The following is a 17,688-nucleotide window of genomic DNA, read 5'->3' as shown; positions in this document are numbered from 1 at the left end:
GTAGGAAAAAAATCTTGATGTCAGTAAGACAGATTTTTATAAATTTTTACTTAACATTGGTGGTTCAAAATACTGAAATACAATCTAGACAAGTAATTTGGATAAATAATTGTTATGGACCAGATATCTTAGAGTGTGTGCCACTCTTCTATATAAACTAAATCATTAACATGTATGTCTGTTGCTTTTTTCAGCAAATCCAAATTAATTTGTTCATGTACACGGACCATAATAATAGCACTCTTCAGATTATTGAAGACTATTATTACTGCTGTTCCAAAGGAAGCTTGTGAAAATATTTTAATTCTGATACCGAAGTTATTATGAAAATAAACTTACTGATATTGGAATGGAAAGCTTTGTCAAAGTAACCAGAAAGCTTGTTAACATTGCTGATTTTGTAAAAATGAGATATTTCAGTCCTTTTAGCATCAGGAGAGAACTACTTCCATTTAAGCTCTTGATCCCTTGTGTTCAGCTGAAACAACCACAATCAGCTTGTGGCCAGGTAGGCTGTGAAGCTAAAGCTGTGACACAAATGGCATTTGAAGCCCACAGAGCATTGAACCAATTCTGTTAGAACTGGAATTTCTTTCGGCAGAATTCTTAAAAATTCTTGGCTGCAGTCTAATGCAAAATCTCTGTAAGCTATGAAAGAATCACAGTCAAAACTTTCCCAACAACTCACAAATCTGCCATTTTCTCAGTTTTATTTTTACAATGAAGATTTAAATTATGGATAGTTGGATTGGGATTTGCAACAGTAATACCAAAAGGCTCAAATTTGTGGTACAAGTATGCAAGGTCCTGCACAAACCTGGAGTAAGAGGAGTACCATTCAACAGTTCATAGTCTAACCAGGGAAGCCAGTTGTGTGCCGGAATAAATGAGAATAACATACAAACTTCTTGAGCAGAAAGCACATAAGGGTTCATCATTTAATCCTCTGAAATTCTTAAGGCATTGCTGCGCTTTTTAACAAGGGAGGAAACAAAAGAAGGGAGCAAAAGGGAAGTGGAGCAGACATGGAAGGCAGCACAGGCACCAACTGTCCAGATCAATAGCTGTAGGAGGAAGGGATGCCTCCCATAGCTGATTAGTTTTCATAGCCCATCCGGCTTGCTTGGATCCTGGTGTCCTGAGAATCAGTCTCCTGTTTTTGGGGAGGCTTCTGGGTTTGAGACTTAAGTTACAGGATACTTTTGGCAGGAAATGTTTTAATTATGTTAAAGGGCTGGCTTCAATTCACAGCAATAAGAAAATGTTGAATTAACCTATGGAGCCTGGATAAAATTTTTACAAACAAACAGTACTCGAGCATGATTTGCAGTGTAAAATATTTTAATAGATCCCAGCGTACAGCAAGAATTCATCATATTATGAAAGTCAGACCTTTTGGAGCCACTCAAGCCTGGCATTTCAATGTCAGTAACTTTCAAAGTTTGTAGGTACAAGCAAAAGAAAAAAAAAATATCACCCAGGACAAAACCCAAAGAAGCTAAATTGTGATGGCTGGCAAGCAGTTGAAATCCAACTTGCATGCTGGACTGCATGCTGCTATAGCTGTGCAGCAGTGCTGAGGCTGTGGTGTGAGGTCCCCATGTAACTCAGAGCCTCAGCTGTGGGAGAATACAAGCAAGGAGAAATGCTGGATCTAACATGCCCAGCTAGTCACTGAACTTAGCTGCCCTAGGCTTGGGGAACAACTGCCATTTCTCCTTCTTGAGTCCTTCCAAGTGCTTTCCATTTCCTTGGCAAGTGTCCCGGCTCCCTGCCCTATGGAAATTTGGGTATGTGACATGTTGGGTTGGTAAGTTTGGCCTTTCCAGGCATAGTTCAGATGTAGATGGAGACAGAGTTCTCAGTACCCCGTTTAAACTTAAACAGTAAATAGCTAACTGTACTTTTTATACTCAGGAGCTGAATCTCTGAAACAAAACCACTTCACGCACCTGCATTTAATTAATATCTTTCTGTGGTTCCCATCTCAGCAGAAAAAGACAGGACCCAGCTTCTAAAAATAATGTAACAGTTTTGCTGAGGATGCTGCAACATCCTGCTTTATAACTTGCATCTCTGCTATATAAAGTTACTATGTGGCTTGCACAGGCTGGGTAATGAGCGGTCTGCATTACAGCCTTGGCCTTCTCAGAGATGGCCGTTTTGCATGTCAGCTACTGATTTCTGAGGCAAGGACAGTGTTGTTTGAGCTAGGCTTGGTTTATTGAGGTAATGCATGTAACTAGTGTATTTAGCAATACCACATCTTACTCTGTATTATCCATTTTAAATGCTGTCTTCTTGTAGAAAAAGCAAATAGTAGAATCACGGGCAAACTTTCAGGAAGCATCCTACAGCATCACCTTCTTTGTCTTCTTTAAACATAACAGTTCGTTCTACTTAAAAAGACTAATATGTCACTATGATAATGTTTTGGTAAAATGATACAGAAACCTAATAATGAATTTTTAAATACATAAATTGTGTTATGCAGTGATATCACTGGACAACAATTATGCAATGTGAAACAAACACCTTCACATAAAATTTTTTTAGTGACTTGAGGAGAAGTTAGCAGGATATGACTATATGAATCATTACAAAGCCATACCAGTATATTGAGTCATCCGATCGACAACATTTCAGCTCTTGTGGTTGAAAAATTTTGTAATCTTTTCAAAATACAAGGTGGCTTTTGAGATTTGAACAAGCACTGGGAAGCACAAGGCTAAAATTGACACAGTAATTTGCATGACCATCTTAATGTAATTTTCCTGTTGCCCAGGGTGAAAGCTATTAAATTTTACCTTCTGAGATACTGTACGCAAATAGTGCCTAAGAGCAATGATTCAAATACTGAACTGTGCCACAGTGAAACATCTAAACCAGTGCCTTGGTGATGTTCCCAAGTCCTTTCAGTACTTGCAAAGTACTTTATTTATTTATTTTTTTTTAATTTTGGCTTGCCTTGATTTCAAATAAATAGTTTTTGAGAACAGTAATTCTAGGAACATGAACCTCTGCACTGCTTACATGCTTCTGAATTGTTTTGTTTAGTTAAATACAGTTTTCTGATGTACTGCTTAGGGATCAATATATTGTATCTACTTCTGACTGGTGATTAGTAGGGAGAAATATCCTCAGTAATAGAGGGTGCCTGTTCCAAGTAGACAGGCCTAATGTGTACTGTCAAATCTGAAATTCCTAGGAAGTCTGAAAAATCTTGTTTGGCTGCTTTAGGGCAGAAAATCCAAAGTAACTTTTGGTTCCTGTATTTTTCTTCCTGCACTCCTATTGATATACTTTACATGAAATCATGAGGTGCAGAGCTATCATTTCCACAGCTTCTGTTCTGGTCAGAAGTTTTGTTTGTATGATAGTGAAACAGAGGAAGAAAAAAAAGAAGCAAATTATGGCCTTGACATTTATGCATTTTCAGCTCCCCAAGACTGACTGGGGCAAGGGGGGATTTTTTTGTGTACCTCATAACTTGAATCTGTATGGGTATCACTGAATAGCTGGTACTGAAAGTTCTGTAGAGTTCTGCTTATGAAATGGTTTATTTTCCTTTGTTATGGTCCTCTGTAGTCAGCCAAAACATAGAGTATTATCTTTTTAAATCATCTTCCAGCAGTTCAAAATTAGTGATTTTTTTAATTTTTTTTTTCCATACTCTGCATCTGTTTTGGTTTCTAGACAAACCTGATAAAAACCCAACTGTTTTCCTAACTGATCTTCTTCTCATGCTTTCATTTTACCAAAACTGGGCCTTGTATTCAAATGATAAAAATTTATACAGTTCTCCTGGCATGCACATCTATGTGCTTTTAATGATCTGCCTTTGCATATGATTCAGTTCCTCTTGTTTATGTCTATTAATGAACAATAGTAAGTTGTAATGAGTCACTCTAAATACACCCTTTGTGCCGATGCAAAAATGACTCTTTTCCATTGATGGTCAAGACTATTTTGGTATCTTTGACCAACCCTAAGGAAAATAAGGACCATGAAGTCTGTTATAATGCTCGCTTTTTAATATATTTATGAAGTCAAGGCTTTGGTGAGTAGGAATCCTGTTAAGTTAGAGTCTAGCATACAGAACTATAACATGCAATGTGTTCATAGTTTTATTCATAAATCGTCTGCCTCCCCCACAACAAATTAGTATTCTAAGTGAATAGCTGCCCAGTCCAACATGCATAAAAATAAAACAAGTTGCTATTAATGCTTGTACCTTTAGAAGTAATAGGCGTACCATAGTTTGAAAAAAGTCAAGATAGGGTTTATTTCAAAAGATGCTTTACCCCCCGAAGGATCTCAAGTGTGATGCATATTTCTAAGCTATTTAAATGAGTTCGTGAAAAATATGTTGACTTTGTCTAAGTCTAAAGTCACTGCAAAGCATTTGATATGCTACATCTTGAGAAACACTGAGCACTGAAGAGGCAAATACTGCAATCTCCACTTTTTTAATTGGGCTTCAGTTGCCCTTATGAACATAGGCAGACAGACAAGAGCTAACAGTGGCAGAGGCTAAGTAGAGGCAAAGGTCTTAACTCTCTCCTGACTGTAGCTCTATTTTAAGTGGCATCTCCTTCAATGCTGAAGTCCTGTGGAGGCAGGGGGGGAAGCAGCGTGTGGCATGCATAATGCGGTGGCAGATTTGCTCCCAGGTACTGCAGGTGGCAAAGGGCATGTCCCTCGCTCCATCTAAAACAAATATGCTCAAGTGAAGACTTGAAGATTGAAGGAAGGGGAGAGTTCATCCAGATGTGAGATGAAAGCTCATGAATGATTACATTCTGCAGGAGAAACCTAGATTTGATAGGGATCTTAATCAGTTGGGAAGCTGGTAAACTACAAACTTTACAAAGAGTCTCAGCAATACTGTGGTAGGAATTAGGTTACAAATGCAGGTTGTCTAGGCTGCCATCACATCTGTGGTGGGTTGACCCTGGCTGGACGCCAGGTGCCCAGCAAAGCCGCTTTGTCTCTCCCCTTCTCAGCTGGGCAGGGGAGAGAAAATATAATTAAAATCTTATGGGTTGAGATAAGGACAGGGAGATCACTCAGCAATTACTGTCATGGGCAAAACAGACTTGACTTGGGGAAATTAGTTTAATTTATCACCATTCAAGTCAGAGTAAGTGATCTGATCCTCAGATAACGAGAAATAATAACTAAATCTTAGAACAGCTTCCTTCCTCCCCTCTCTTCTTCCTCAGCTTAACTTCACTCCTGATTTCTGTCCCTCCCCCCGCCAGCAGCAGGGACGGGGCCTGGGGGCTGCGCCCGGTCCCTCACACCTGTCCCTGCCGCCCCTTCCCCCTCAGGGGGAGGCTCCTCACACTCTGCCCGGCTCCAGCCCGGGGTCCCCCCCACGGGGCGCAGCCCTTCAGGCACAGACGGCTCCAGCCTGGGTCCCCCGCGGGGTCACCAGCCCGGCCAGCAAACCTGCCCCAGCCCGGGCTCCTCTCCCCACGGGGACACAGGCCCTGCCAGGACCCTGCCCCAGCACGGGCTGCCCACGGGGTCACAGCCCCCTTCGGGCACCCCCTGCTGCGGCGTGGGGTCCCCAGGGGCTGCAGGTGGGGATCTGCCCCACCGTTACCCTCCATGGGCTGAGGGGCACAGCCTGCCTCACCAGGGGCTTCCCCAGGGGCTGCCGGGGAACCTCTGCTCCGGGCCTGGAGCCCCCCCTGCCCCTCCGTCTGCACCGGCCTGGGGGGCTGCAGGGACGCTCCGCTCACACAGCCTCACGCCTCTCGCCTGCTGCAGTTGCTGTTGCACAGGTTTTTCCCCCCTTCTTAAATATCCCAGCTATCCCAGCAGTGCTACCACTGTCACTGATGGGCTTGCCCTTGGCCAATGGTGGGTCCATCTTGGAGCCAGCTGGCATTGGTTCTGTTGGACATGGAGGAAGCTTCTGGCATCTTCTCATAGAAGCTCCTCCTGTAGCCCCCCCTGCTATGAAAACCTTGCCATGCCAACCCAATACAACATCTCTGTCCCCTTTGTCTTGTCTTTTTATTTGTATAAAGGTTGTGAAGTGGCTAAAGTTTAGTCGTCCTCCCAAAGTCCAAAAGAATTTGGAAGATTCTTTTCAGAGAGAATAAGAAACTAGCAGAGAGGTTCTGCTGAAACTCTTCTCCAAGAATCTCTGTGCGAGGATTTTTCCTCAGGAAAAGCATTAATGGATTTGAAGCATTTTAGTCATAAATAAGCTTAGGAAGCTACAGTGTGTGATGTTTACTGTCCAAGAGTAACTTTAGATTCAGAAAGGACTGTTGCTGAGAAGAGAAATATTACTGCATTTTCCAAAATACTAATAAAAATCTAGCAAAAAATTAGTCATTTGAATTATTACAATTAATAATTCCAGCAAAATTAAGTTAACTATATGCCAGTAAAAGCCAAATCTTCATATTTACTATTACAAGACGTTCAAAACAGAAAAAGAACACCATTGGCAGTCTCAGAAACAGCAATAGAGATGTGTTCAGCTAACCCCTGGAGAACAAGCCTTTCCTGCAAGGAATGCTGTATTTTAACAATGCTTCAAGTGCTAATTGAGGCTACAGAAAAAATAGACATATGCAGCCAGCAGATGGGTCGCAAACATGGCTTATATGATATAGGTAAGCTGTAAGTGAGATTCTGAAATTCAGTGTGCTAGTGTACAAAATAGCTTCCTGCTCCTCCTGTTCTCCGAATGTTTTCCCTGAACTCATATAATAACATGAAGTTAATTACAGGTACTGGTGCTATATCCAACCAGTCTTTCAAAGATCCCTAAAAATTAAAGGTCCTTAGAGTGCAGGAGAACTGTACAGGAGACTGTTATAGTTTTACAAAAAGCAACACTTGTGGTCTACATTGTGAGATCTGTTTGAAACAAATAATGCAAGACTTAAACTAATATCAGTGAATGTCCTTGTGACTTCTATGATCTGTCTGTGCTACCAAATAAAGCAGGTGGGGGAGAAAGGACAAGGGCTGCAGCATCCGTCTCTACAGCTCAATGCTCTTCCTCTCACCTCTCCCCAAAACATGTTGGCCTGTTCTGTAGTTCCTGTTTCCCACTGTGTTGCTATTCCCCAAACCACACCTTGGCATCATCACATGGGGTATTTACTAAATCAGCACTGTTACATTTTTTCACCCAGAGTTGTTTATGTACAAAAAAGTACATGTAGAAGCACTTTCTCTCCATTTTACAGATGTGGATGGAAATCAAGACACGTGGGGAAAGTTGAGTAGGTGACAAGGTTTGTGTAAGAAGGCAGTGGCAAAAGTCTAGATAAGATCTAGGTCATCTAATTTCTGCTCCCTTTGCTCCTGTGTTCAAATATGTTGGTGGTGGAGAGAAGGCATCATGGGTTTTATATCATATTTTTTCTGAGTGGGAAGTGCAGCCAATTCAAAAAGCCTAAAAACATACTTTTCCTTTGACATTCAAAGCAGACATATTCTAAAATGGCTAGCTTATTAAATTGCAGAAAAAGGTCTAAAAGTTGTCTATGAGAGTAAACAAACACTTTGCTTTACATTTTTACTTATATTTGTTCATAAAGTAAATCTTTGACAGAAATTAAGCAAAAAATGCCCATATAGAGTTTAGTAAGCATTCTGGATGTAGGCAAACCCTGCTTGCTTCATACTTTCAGTTTTATAGCTTAAGATATGTTGCTGCTTCATCCTCTGTGTCTTTTTCTCACTTCATTTTCCTTGCCTGATACAGTTTCTTGGGTGCATATTATTTCTTTCCTTGCTCAGAGTCCTTGTCAGTTTTAAATAACAAAAGATTTTTTTCTTTGCTGAAGAGCCGCATACTTATCTTTTTCCCTTTATATTTTGTTTAGCTTGTTGCAACACTATGAGCCTACATAGAGCAGCTTGAAAAAAAAAAAGAGAGAGAGAAACCAGGGAGGAGAGAGTGCTACAAAAGAGCTTTGAGGAGACAGGATTTTTTTTTTTATTTGTTAACAACATCAAAATGCATCCACTACTTAGCTATTACTTGCTATGGGAAAGAAACTCCTTTGTGAAACATAAAAACTAAAATTTCAGTTAGGTTCTTAAAATACAGTGGGCTATAAATAGAATGAGAATAGTGCAGCTGGGCAGCATTATAATAAAATTTCCTTCTGTTATATAAGGGAGATAGGGATGACCTTCATCACTCACTGTAAGTTCTCTCTTTTATGAATTGCGAGCCATTCAATTATTAGTGGAATTAAAATCTATAACACTGCCAATCATTGCCCCGTATCCCTATGGAGCCCTTCCTCTTGCTGTCAACATGAGGGAGTCTGCAGTCTCTGCAGATATATGCCAATGATATATTTGTAGCCCAAGCAAAGGAGTAGTGTGGTTTTGTCCTTTTCTGTGCTTCAGCGATTTTGTACAGTCTCTACATGATTTTACACTTCAGGAGCAGCAACGTAAATTAATGGTTACTGGTCTATGGACTGAGAGTCATGGTAACAAGTCACTGATAAGAAAACATAGGTAGGAATGTTTAAACTTAAGAACATGTATAATATGCATGATACCCTGACCAAAGTTTAGAAGATCACAGCAGAAGGCCAAGTTCAAATCAGTGTGTCAAATGAATTGCTAGCCGAAATTTTGAGTTCCTTTGTGGGTTCTTTTGTTTGCTTTCCTTAAATGGCCTCTGAACTAAATACTTGGAAATTTACTGTAATTCATACCAGAACTGATTTGAAACAACTTTTTTTCTGCAAAGCTGAACCCAAACTTAGCTAAGAATATGCTGGTTGCATCGTTGGTATGTATATATCAAAAGTCTTAACTGACGACTGACTTGACTTGTCACTTGAGGAAACTCAAGATCTTTTGGTCAGTACACTGTGCAAGTAAAGCCTACCTTCCCACCCATTAGAAAAGAGATAACAGATGGCCAAACTAGCTCTTCTCTTTTTAGACAAATTAGTTTTCTTTTGTTTAGGACTTAGATACCAGCAACTGACACCTTTAGTGAGTAGCACTAAGGCATTAGTCCTATTTCTAACATGCAAATGGAGCTACATAACTTTCAAACACTAACAGGTATCTAAAGTGGGTTTGTCAGTGTATTTCAAGGTATAGAAGTGCTTTTGCTATTTTGAAGAAAATAATTTTCCTTTTCAAGACAGGGCTAATGAGGAAACGGGGGCATGTGTTACAGATAAGATGAGGTGCTGTACTGAGAGTGATGGACAAAGTGAAAGCAAAACTACACCTTTGTCAATGACTAGAAATAGAGGCCCGATACCCATTAGTCTTTCTCATGTGAATTGGCACAATTGGTTTCATAGAATCATGCTGAAAAATATACCATTGCGTTTTTTTAATGTTACTCATCGATGCACCTAGTTCATCAAGGCTAATTAGATGTTGGGAATTACTGTCTTCAATTGTCACAAATACCACATCCTTTGGTGATACTGGGTGTGTAATGAGAGACTGTCATAGTTTCAGTTATTGGTGGGGTCTGTGATTGATCAATTTTTGATGACAGTTGTTAACAGAGCTGCATGGTAAAGCAATCAGTGGAAAATTCTCTTTCATAACGTTTCTATCTCATTTTGGAGCACTGCCACTGCCACACATGAAATAACAACACGATTGAATTTCTTTTTGCTGGCATTTAGCAGGACCTATGGGGGTGTGCAGAAATCAATGGGGGATCAGGAGTCTGGAAAATTACATACTTGAAGAATTAATGAACTATAATTCCATATTACATCCTCAATCACATTTTGCTTCCTTTTCATTAATGGAACTAAATTAGTTTTCTATGGACAGGGTACTTTAAGAAATGCAATCATGCTTTTGCTAGGATTAAAAAAGAAGAAAAAAAAAGACTTGTTTGAACAATAGTTATTTTTTCACACAACATGACAGTTGGAAATTTCTAGTGAAGAACATATCTGCAGCACTGACTCAACCTGTCGAAGCAATTTCTAACATCACATTTATAGCCCCAGCTCTAGTTTCCTGCCATTTGAGCCAGATTATGGTTTTAAGGTGACACAGCCAGAATTCCTAGTGGATCTGGGAGGTGCAGAGATAGAAGCGACAACTCCAAAGGCATTCAAAATGCACTTTTTCCAACATGGGCCTAATTCATTATCCAGGGGAGCAGGGAGAGGATAAGCCATGGTCTTCACTCTTCTCTGAAGTCTATATCTGAGAAAAGTGATGTTTCTAATGCTGTGTAGGGAAAGTCCTTTTGCTCACAGAACTATGTTATCCTAGGATGAAATTGTGGGTGACTCTTCCCTTTGCTGTGCCCCACAAGCCAGCTGTAATCTGGCCCTTCATGATTTAAATTTGTAACTGAATGAAATATTGGGATGCAAATGCAATTAAACCCAAGAATATTCTATGGTTTAATAGGGACTTCGATGTGAGAACCCATACAGTGAAGAGCGTGTCCTAGCATTCACGACGGGATATCACATCTTCAGAGAGTTACTGGATGCTGAACAAATTAGGGTGAGATTGTAAACAAAATCAAGCTCTAGGACATTTATTGACCATGGAAGAAAGTTCCTTTGGGAATTGGCAACAGTGTTAGAAAAAAAGAGCTGTTCAGACTTTACAAAACAGATTTGAAAGGCATTCCAGACAACTTCGGTTTTCTGGCATATCTGATATCTTTCTGGATTCCTTCAGCAGTATCAACTTTGGCATTCTTGGGTTTTTTATTCCTCTGTATGACATTTATATGCATGTGGTATGTGGGTATGTAGTAGGATGGAAATCCCAAAAGCTGATACTTTAACAACAAGACAGCTCCTGTATATTGAACTAGTTTCAGGCTCTTATATTTCTCCACTGGGACCTGTTTTTTGCATAAGATCTCGAACAAAAGGTCTGATTGAACAGCAGGGTCTTCTCAAGTATCATCATATTAGAAATCTGCTGTCACATGAAAACCAACACAAACACTTTTCTCTTCTTAAATGTGAGAGATGAGACTCTAGACCTTGAAGTAGAGATAACGAACCCTTTTCAAAGCCACTCCAGAAAATTGAGTTTTGACAGCAGATATGTTATGCAGTACAGTGAACTTTCATTTTGTCCTACTGAATAAGGCCTTTCCCCCTTGCTTACATATTTACTAAAATCAGATAACCCAGATATCATCTTAATCCTACTGGGCATTCTGTTATCTGAGCTTATGTCTGAATAGATGGGACATGGTCTTTTATGTCCAAGGCAGACATAACATCTTTGAAAATGTATTGACATATGCAAAGACATATCAGAGTCTGACTGTTCCAAATGTACCCATGAAAAAAAACAACCATGGAAGATTTATCATTTTAAACAGCTTCATAGTTTTCTAAACCGCTTCTTCCATGATCTGTTTCTGAAGTTATTTTTCTTTCAGTGTTTGCACTTTATTTATACTGTATATGGGGCTGGGATGTGGGTGGCTCTGGAGGTCAGCATTACGCTGGAAAAGCTGTTGTGCCTTTGAAATGAGATCTCAAATCTAGCCTGAGTCAGTAGTGACTGAACATCATGGAAGTTACTGGCTGCTCATTAATCTATAAATATATCCAGTGGTAATAACCCAATTAGCACTGGGACAGATTATTGCAATTGGGAGTCTCTGTTAATTGGCAGTCTTAACTGAGTGTCATGTACTATACTGTCCCAGAAAAACTTCCAGGATGGAAATAAGTAAATTCTAAGTATTCACAGCTGCCAATCTGTGGTGTTGCCTTCTTGACAGGAGAGGGATACCGGGGCTTTGGTTTGTATAGACCTGGATAAAGTAGTTTATGAAAGAAAGACTTTTCAGACTAAGTTGTGCTCTCTGTCTCTGTAACTTTATGCTTGATGGTGGCATACAGGCTTTTCTGAGAGGAGGATTTGATGATTAATATTTCAGTCTTGAAGTGAGTAATGTAAAATGGTAGAATTCCCCCCCCCCCCCCCCGCCTTCCCCCATGCCACGATTCTTTGTTGAGTGCAGCTTGACCACATTAGAGAGCTTGGTCCTATTGCTGGATGAAAGAACACTGCTATCTTTCAAATTGCCAATTTTATACCACTTCCAATCTTCAAAAGCTCTTATTATACAGAAATTCTCTAATAATATTAATCAGACAGCTAGCTTTCCTTTTTTTCTTACTGTACCAGTGGATAATTTGCTAATGATCTTATTTTACTCTTCAGGGATCAGAGTTTTCTTAGTCTCCCCACAAGCAAGGGGTGTAATAGCTAAAACTGTTGCCACTGTTCAGGAAATGAGTGATTCTGAGTATAAAGAAGGTGATTTGGAAGAACAGGCTTTTTTCATGTTAAGGGGATCTAGGTGTATACAGTACTTACTTTCAAAATGTCTGTGACTGTGTGTCTACTTTTATTGGAGTGGGGCTTCAGTTAGCAATTAAAAAAAATAGTATCTTTTTTTCCAGCTGAAAAATGGTAACGTATGGAAATAAGCAGGCTGACTGATTTCAGTTTAAGAGAAATGCACAGGAGGAAACCTGAATATTTGAAAACCAAATCATGTGTGATGTAAGTGTGTAATAATCAGTTACCCTGTTTTGTGGCAATAGGGTATGTACAGTATTGCCATGAGTGCATCCGTGATTACATAAGATAAAGAGAATCCCTGCGTTCCTGGTGTTTTGTGGGCTCACCAGTCTCACAGGTGTGTGTGTGTATTCTCCACCCACAGTGCTTCAAGAGCCAAAATCACAAATCTTCTGCCATGCAAATGCCATAGTGTGGAAGCACAGCCAGAGCAGGTGGTGCTGACGTGCTGTGGTACAGCTGTGTATCTGCTCTCCAGCTTGGGGTGAAGGTTACTGCTAGTGACTGTTCCAGTATTACTTTCAGTTCCAAAAGTGGCCACTTGCATCAGTGGGGTGGCAGATTTGGTATGTGCAGTTGTGCTCTTTATTTGAAAAGGAAAGAGAAAAACAGAGAAAATGCCACATTGCTAATAGTGAGAGTTCTGCCATAAACTGGAGCAGGACCAGGATGAGACCATTTTCTCTGGCCTGTCAAACATATGAGACTCTATTTTACTTCCCGGATGGGGATACTTTCCTTTTTTTTTTTTTTTTTTTCTTTCTTCTTCTCCCCCACTTTTCTACAACTTCTTATAGCCAGTTAAAGACTGCAACTTGCATACTCAAAAGATGCCTAAGATGTCTGTTTTGTCTATTTGCTTAAAAATGTCACTTGCTATTGAAAAATACGCATCCCTCCTTCTACTTAAACATTTTAAATTTTTTTTCGTAAGTGAAAATGAGAAGTCTTTCAGTAACTTTCTTCTATAGAGTAATACTTCATTTTTTCATGCCTTTCTAGTACAGCATCAAACAGGACTTCATTAATGCTGCTAATGTTCCATATAGCCCACTGTTATACCATAGCCACTGGCCAAGCAAAACTTCAATCAATTTTTCTTCTCTTGTCAGCTCACACCTCTGACTGAGCAGCTGCAGATGATTCATCGGAGAAGGTTTCACCATAGGACAGAGAAAAATTATTTCTGGCTGCTTTCCCCATACTAATAAGATAATTTCAGTTGTAGATACTTTTGCAGCACTTCCTGAGCCATGCTATGCCCATTTGAAAATAGAAACACTTTCATCCAAATGTCGAGAAAATTTTCCATGAAATCAGTGCTTTGGCTCTACAAGACACATTTCTGCTGTGTTTTCTTGGTTAACAGAATTGTGACAGTTGTATTTTGTCCTATTACAGAGCAAGTCTCTACTAGAATTAATGATCAGCATTAGCTGGGAGTTTTAGAACAAAATTCTGTGCATAAGGATCATCTATATTCTGAAACCCACTGGCACATGCCATAATATGTCATTCGCCTAAAAAGTTAGTGGTGAGGAGAACTGTTTTGGATTTCTTTTGTTTGCTGCAACATCATGTAAGGAGTAATGGGTTACAGAGCATCAATGCAGCAATGGTTCCAATGCAATGGTTTCAGGCTAACAATCTGTCAAGAATAGGACATTTCTTGAACACCAGCAGCGTGCTTCCATCCATGCTTGTTATGGTAGGCTTTCTTACATAGCTCCACTCAAATTTGCATGCAGCCATAACAAAATCAGAAGGATGTATTTCTTTGTTTATTGGCATCTGTAAAAGCACTTCATCCCAAGTAATATTTCTTGTGCTATAGGTTTGTCAGCTAGTTTGCAAATAAATACAGAAGAACTGCTTTTGTTGTCAGTTTACCAATACTGATGTGACATTCAAGGCTTGTTTTTTCTGAATAATTAGTGAGTTCATCAGAATGCATTCAGCCTGTGCCTGCAATACTGCGCTTATAATTATAAGGCTTACAGATTCACAAAGAAATTGTTCTGAAGAGAGGATCACAGGCTTTTTTTAATTTACATTTGTTACTTTGACCTAAATAACACTCTTTTATCCACCCCATCACCAATAAATACGTTTGACTTTCCCAAAGAAAAATGCATGCCATCCAGTGTCTTAATGCACGTTATTAAGTAGCCAGTATGAAGATTCATACCAACAGCTAACAAAGAGTCTAAACAACAGCTCTTGTTTTTCAGCCTCTGAGTTTACATGCTTCATTGATTCTCTGGGGCTTGTGGCTTTGGCCAACCTTGGAAAGTTAGCTTGTACTGACCAGGTGATCTCAAGCATTTAGTACGGTCACTTAGATTTTCTTCTGCCAGGCAAGCTGTCTAGGCAGCATATTCCCCAGTGGTGAGGGAACTTCTAGATTGTAGTCCTTTCTTCTTTTCCTTTTCTTTTTCTTAAGTAATCTTCAGGTATGTGAGCGAATAGCAGTAGATAAGGCACAGACTGGAAGCCAGCCTTTTCTCACTACAGTAACATAATTTTCATTGATCTCCTCTGATCTCTCAAACACCTCTGAGGTCCCACTGGCTCCTGGCTGCTCACAAGAAAAAGGCCAGACTTATACTGATTTAGAGAGAAACACACTGAACAGTGGAAGATTGTAAAGGTTTGGTATTTCTCAGTCCTGCAGCAGGACTACTTAGATGATTATCCTGGAATTCATAGTGGAGTTGAAAACGCTTTTTTTAAACCCATAGAGTCTTATGACTTAATGTGTGGTACACAAAGTGGCAAAATACATGCTTGGTGTAATATTCCAGCAGGAGTACTAGTAATTTTCATCATCATAAATACTGGTAATGTACACTAGGCATGTCTGGTTAGAGAGGCTGTTGATAGAAAATCAGACTGAAACATACATAATAATGAAAATTTCTTATGAAATTTTGTTGGTTATCTGTAAAGCTTTTAAAAACCTATGCATATGGTTGTATGGTTATTCCAAAGACATTCCAAAGAGATGTTTTTTTGGCATGTAAATAAAATACCCAGAACACATCCCCCTACCCCCTGGCATGTATATGAAAAATGGAACTCAAAACCAAATGTACATGACTGAATGATACTTCATAGTTTATGCAGGCGTCCCCCATGTACTCTAATAATTTTCTTACCTTCAGATGTGGAACAAAGCATTCTGAATGGATAAGGAAGCCCTGTTTTTTTTGTAGTTTGTGTTTAAATAGATTTCATGAGAGACTGGAGTGAGTATACCTTCATCTATGCTCACATTAGTATTCTCAGAAAAGAGATTTGTTACTTTATTGCAGCTCACAATTGATCTTGTTAGCTAGTTTACACTTTCTCCTATGAAAATAACAGATGACATAAATGGGAGCTAATGGGGACTGTGAGCAGAATTTTGACATATTTTACATATATCTCAGTGGTCCCATCACACCTCTCCTTCATAACTGCATCCCAGAGGTCTGTAGATCAACCGCTGAGGTACTTTTCAGAGTTTGAGTCTTAATTTGTTACTTTAGTTCCTAGTTTTAAAGATTCAACCTTTTAAAGAAAGGTTGAAAATGTACTTTGGCCAGAATGGCCAGTACATTGTCATTTTATTCATTACTCAAACTCATGGTGAGATGGGTTTAGAGCTTTTTGTTTCTGAAGGCATCTCTCGGTCAGCTTGCTGCTTAGGTAGGTACGCTACCTCTGGTATAAAACACAATGAACGCGATGCATCTGATAAGGAAGGACACATTTTTATCCCTGTTTGACTCCATACTCCTGGTATTCCCCATCTGTTAACAACACTCATGGCTCTGGACCTGTTCTTTAGTACGGCTTACTGCATAACTGAAGGCACTGGAAATGAACATCTCACAAAGTTCTCTGCATCTTTTCTAAGTCCATGAGTTCAGGTGTCTGGAGGACATGCTTTGGTGGATTTAAGATGTAGCAAGTGTGTCCAGAAATCCACTCTGTGGTGAGTTACTATGTAAATTTTAGTCAGCGGAAGCTGATCTTGTGAGAAACACCCCCTAAAGGAATCATCAGGAGGAGGAAAATGTGATTTCTACTTCAGGGTCTAAGCATTTATTTGGAATCCCAGCTGTTCTCTTTGATGATGAGAGAGGAGTCTGCAGTCAGTTTTGTTGAGAGTCAGAGGCACTGGTGTAATTCAACAGGAACTCCACAAGATATGGAAGCCCTACTAACCTAGAATTGCTGTCACCATATTGTCACCAAGAGCATAAGCATGGATGAGAGTGAGTATTTAATCTTTTGATGTGCCCCTAGAAACAATCTTTGTTTATCAGGAGCCTGCACTAACTCGGAGGGTTATTTGAACTGGGATCTGATTCCTTTCTTCATACTGTGGGCAATTTACACAGATGTCAGTTTACCTACCGTGTATTGTGACAAAATGACTTGCAAATATGTAGACACAAAATTGGGATTACCAGAACCTCCATTGTTGGCAGGGCCAACACCATTACCAAATACTTTTACGGAAATTATTCAAAACTTTACTGCAAATAATTCTGGAAATTCAAGTGTCAGTAATGAAAAAAACCTTCTCTGAAACCTAAAGGTACCAGAGACATTGTTCTCCCATCAGATGAATATATCAAGTTCCTCTGTATGAATTTTCTCCTTTCTTGTTCTTACTAAACAGATATTGATGAATGCTCGGATGGCTTTGTTCAGTGTGACAGCCGTGCAAACTGCATTAACCTGCCTGGTTGGTACCACTGTGAATGCAGAGACGGCTACCATGACAATGGGATGTTTTCACCAAGTGGAGAGTCCTGTGAAGGTCAGTATCTAAAAAATGTGGGGTGGTGTTATGCCTCACATTACAGTAATCTCTAGTAACTCTGTACTGGTCAAGTATTGTCTTGGACACTGTATCAATGAAAGTTAAACCTTGACCCAAAGCAATTGTTGTCTAAGTAAGTATCATAAACAAAAAGTAAAAGAAGATAAAGTATGAATATGCCTAACATATAGGTGGAGCGTTAGTGGCTATTTCTATAATTTGCTAAGATAATATGTGAAGTCAGGCATGGTGCTTAAAATGCAGTTTCCCTAGCCCTGCATCTGCTTGTGTGCATCGTCCTTGCATAAGTGATTTCCCATGGGCTGATAGCATGCACTGTAATCTGTCACTCCACAGTGATCTGTTTATATGTCAGGTTCTTTATATGTAGAAATGGGCCTCAATCCAGACCTCAGTTCCTCCACTTCATTCCTCATACACTGAAGTAGTTTGTGATGAAAATAATTCCCATTGCAAAGAATGATTATGCAGCCCTGACACCCTTACCCATACCTGGATTAATACTGTGG

The 17,688-nt window shown here is 39.7% G+C and overlaps 1 protein-coding gene across 1 annotated transcript in view; it reads left to right on the top strand.

Moving 5' to 3' along the window:
* NELL2 (neural EGFL like 2) overlaps positions 1–17,688 on the top strand; it is a 149,109-nt gene that overhangs the window by 115,549 nt on the left and 15,872 nt on the right. Inside the window, exon 16 of the mRNA XM_080391327.1 lies at positions 17,015–17,155. Coding sequence (XP_080247453.1) covers positions 17,015–17,155 — 141 coding nt within the window. The remainder of the gene's footprint in view (positions 1–17,014; positions 17,156–17,688) is intronic.

Source organism: Falco punctatus (genome assembly GCF_963210335.1).
Source record: "Falco punctatus genome assembly, chromosome: 6".
NCBI lineage: Eukaryota > Metazoa > Chordata > Aves > Falconiformes > Falconidae > Falco > Falco punctatus.
This window is presented reverse-complemented; position numbering and strand designations above follow the sequence as displayed.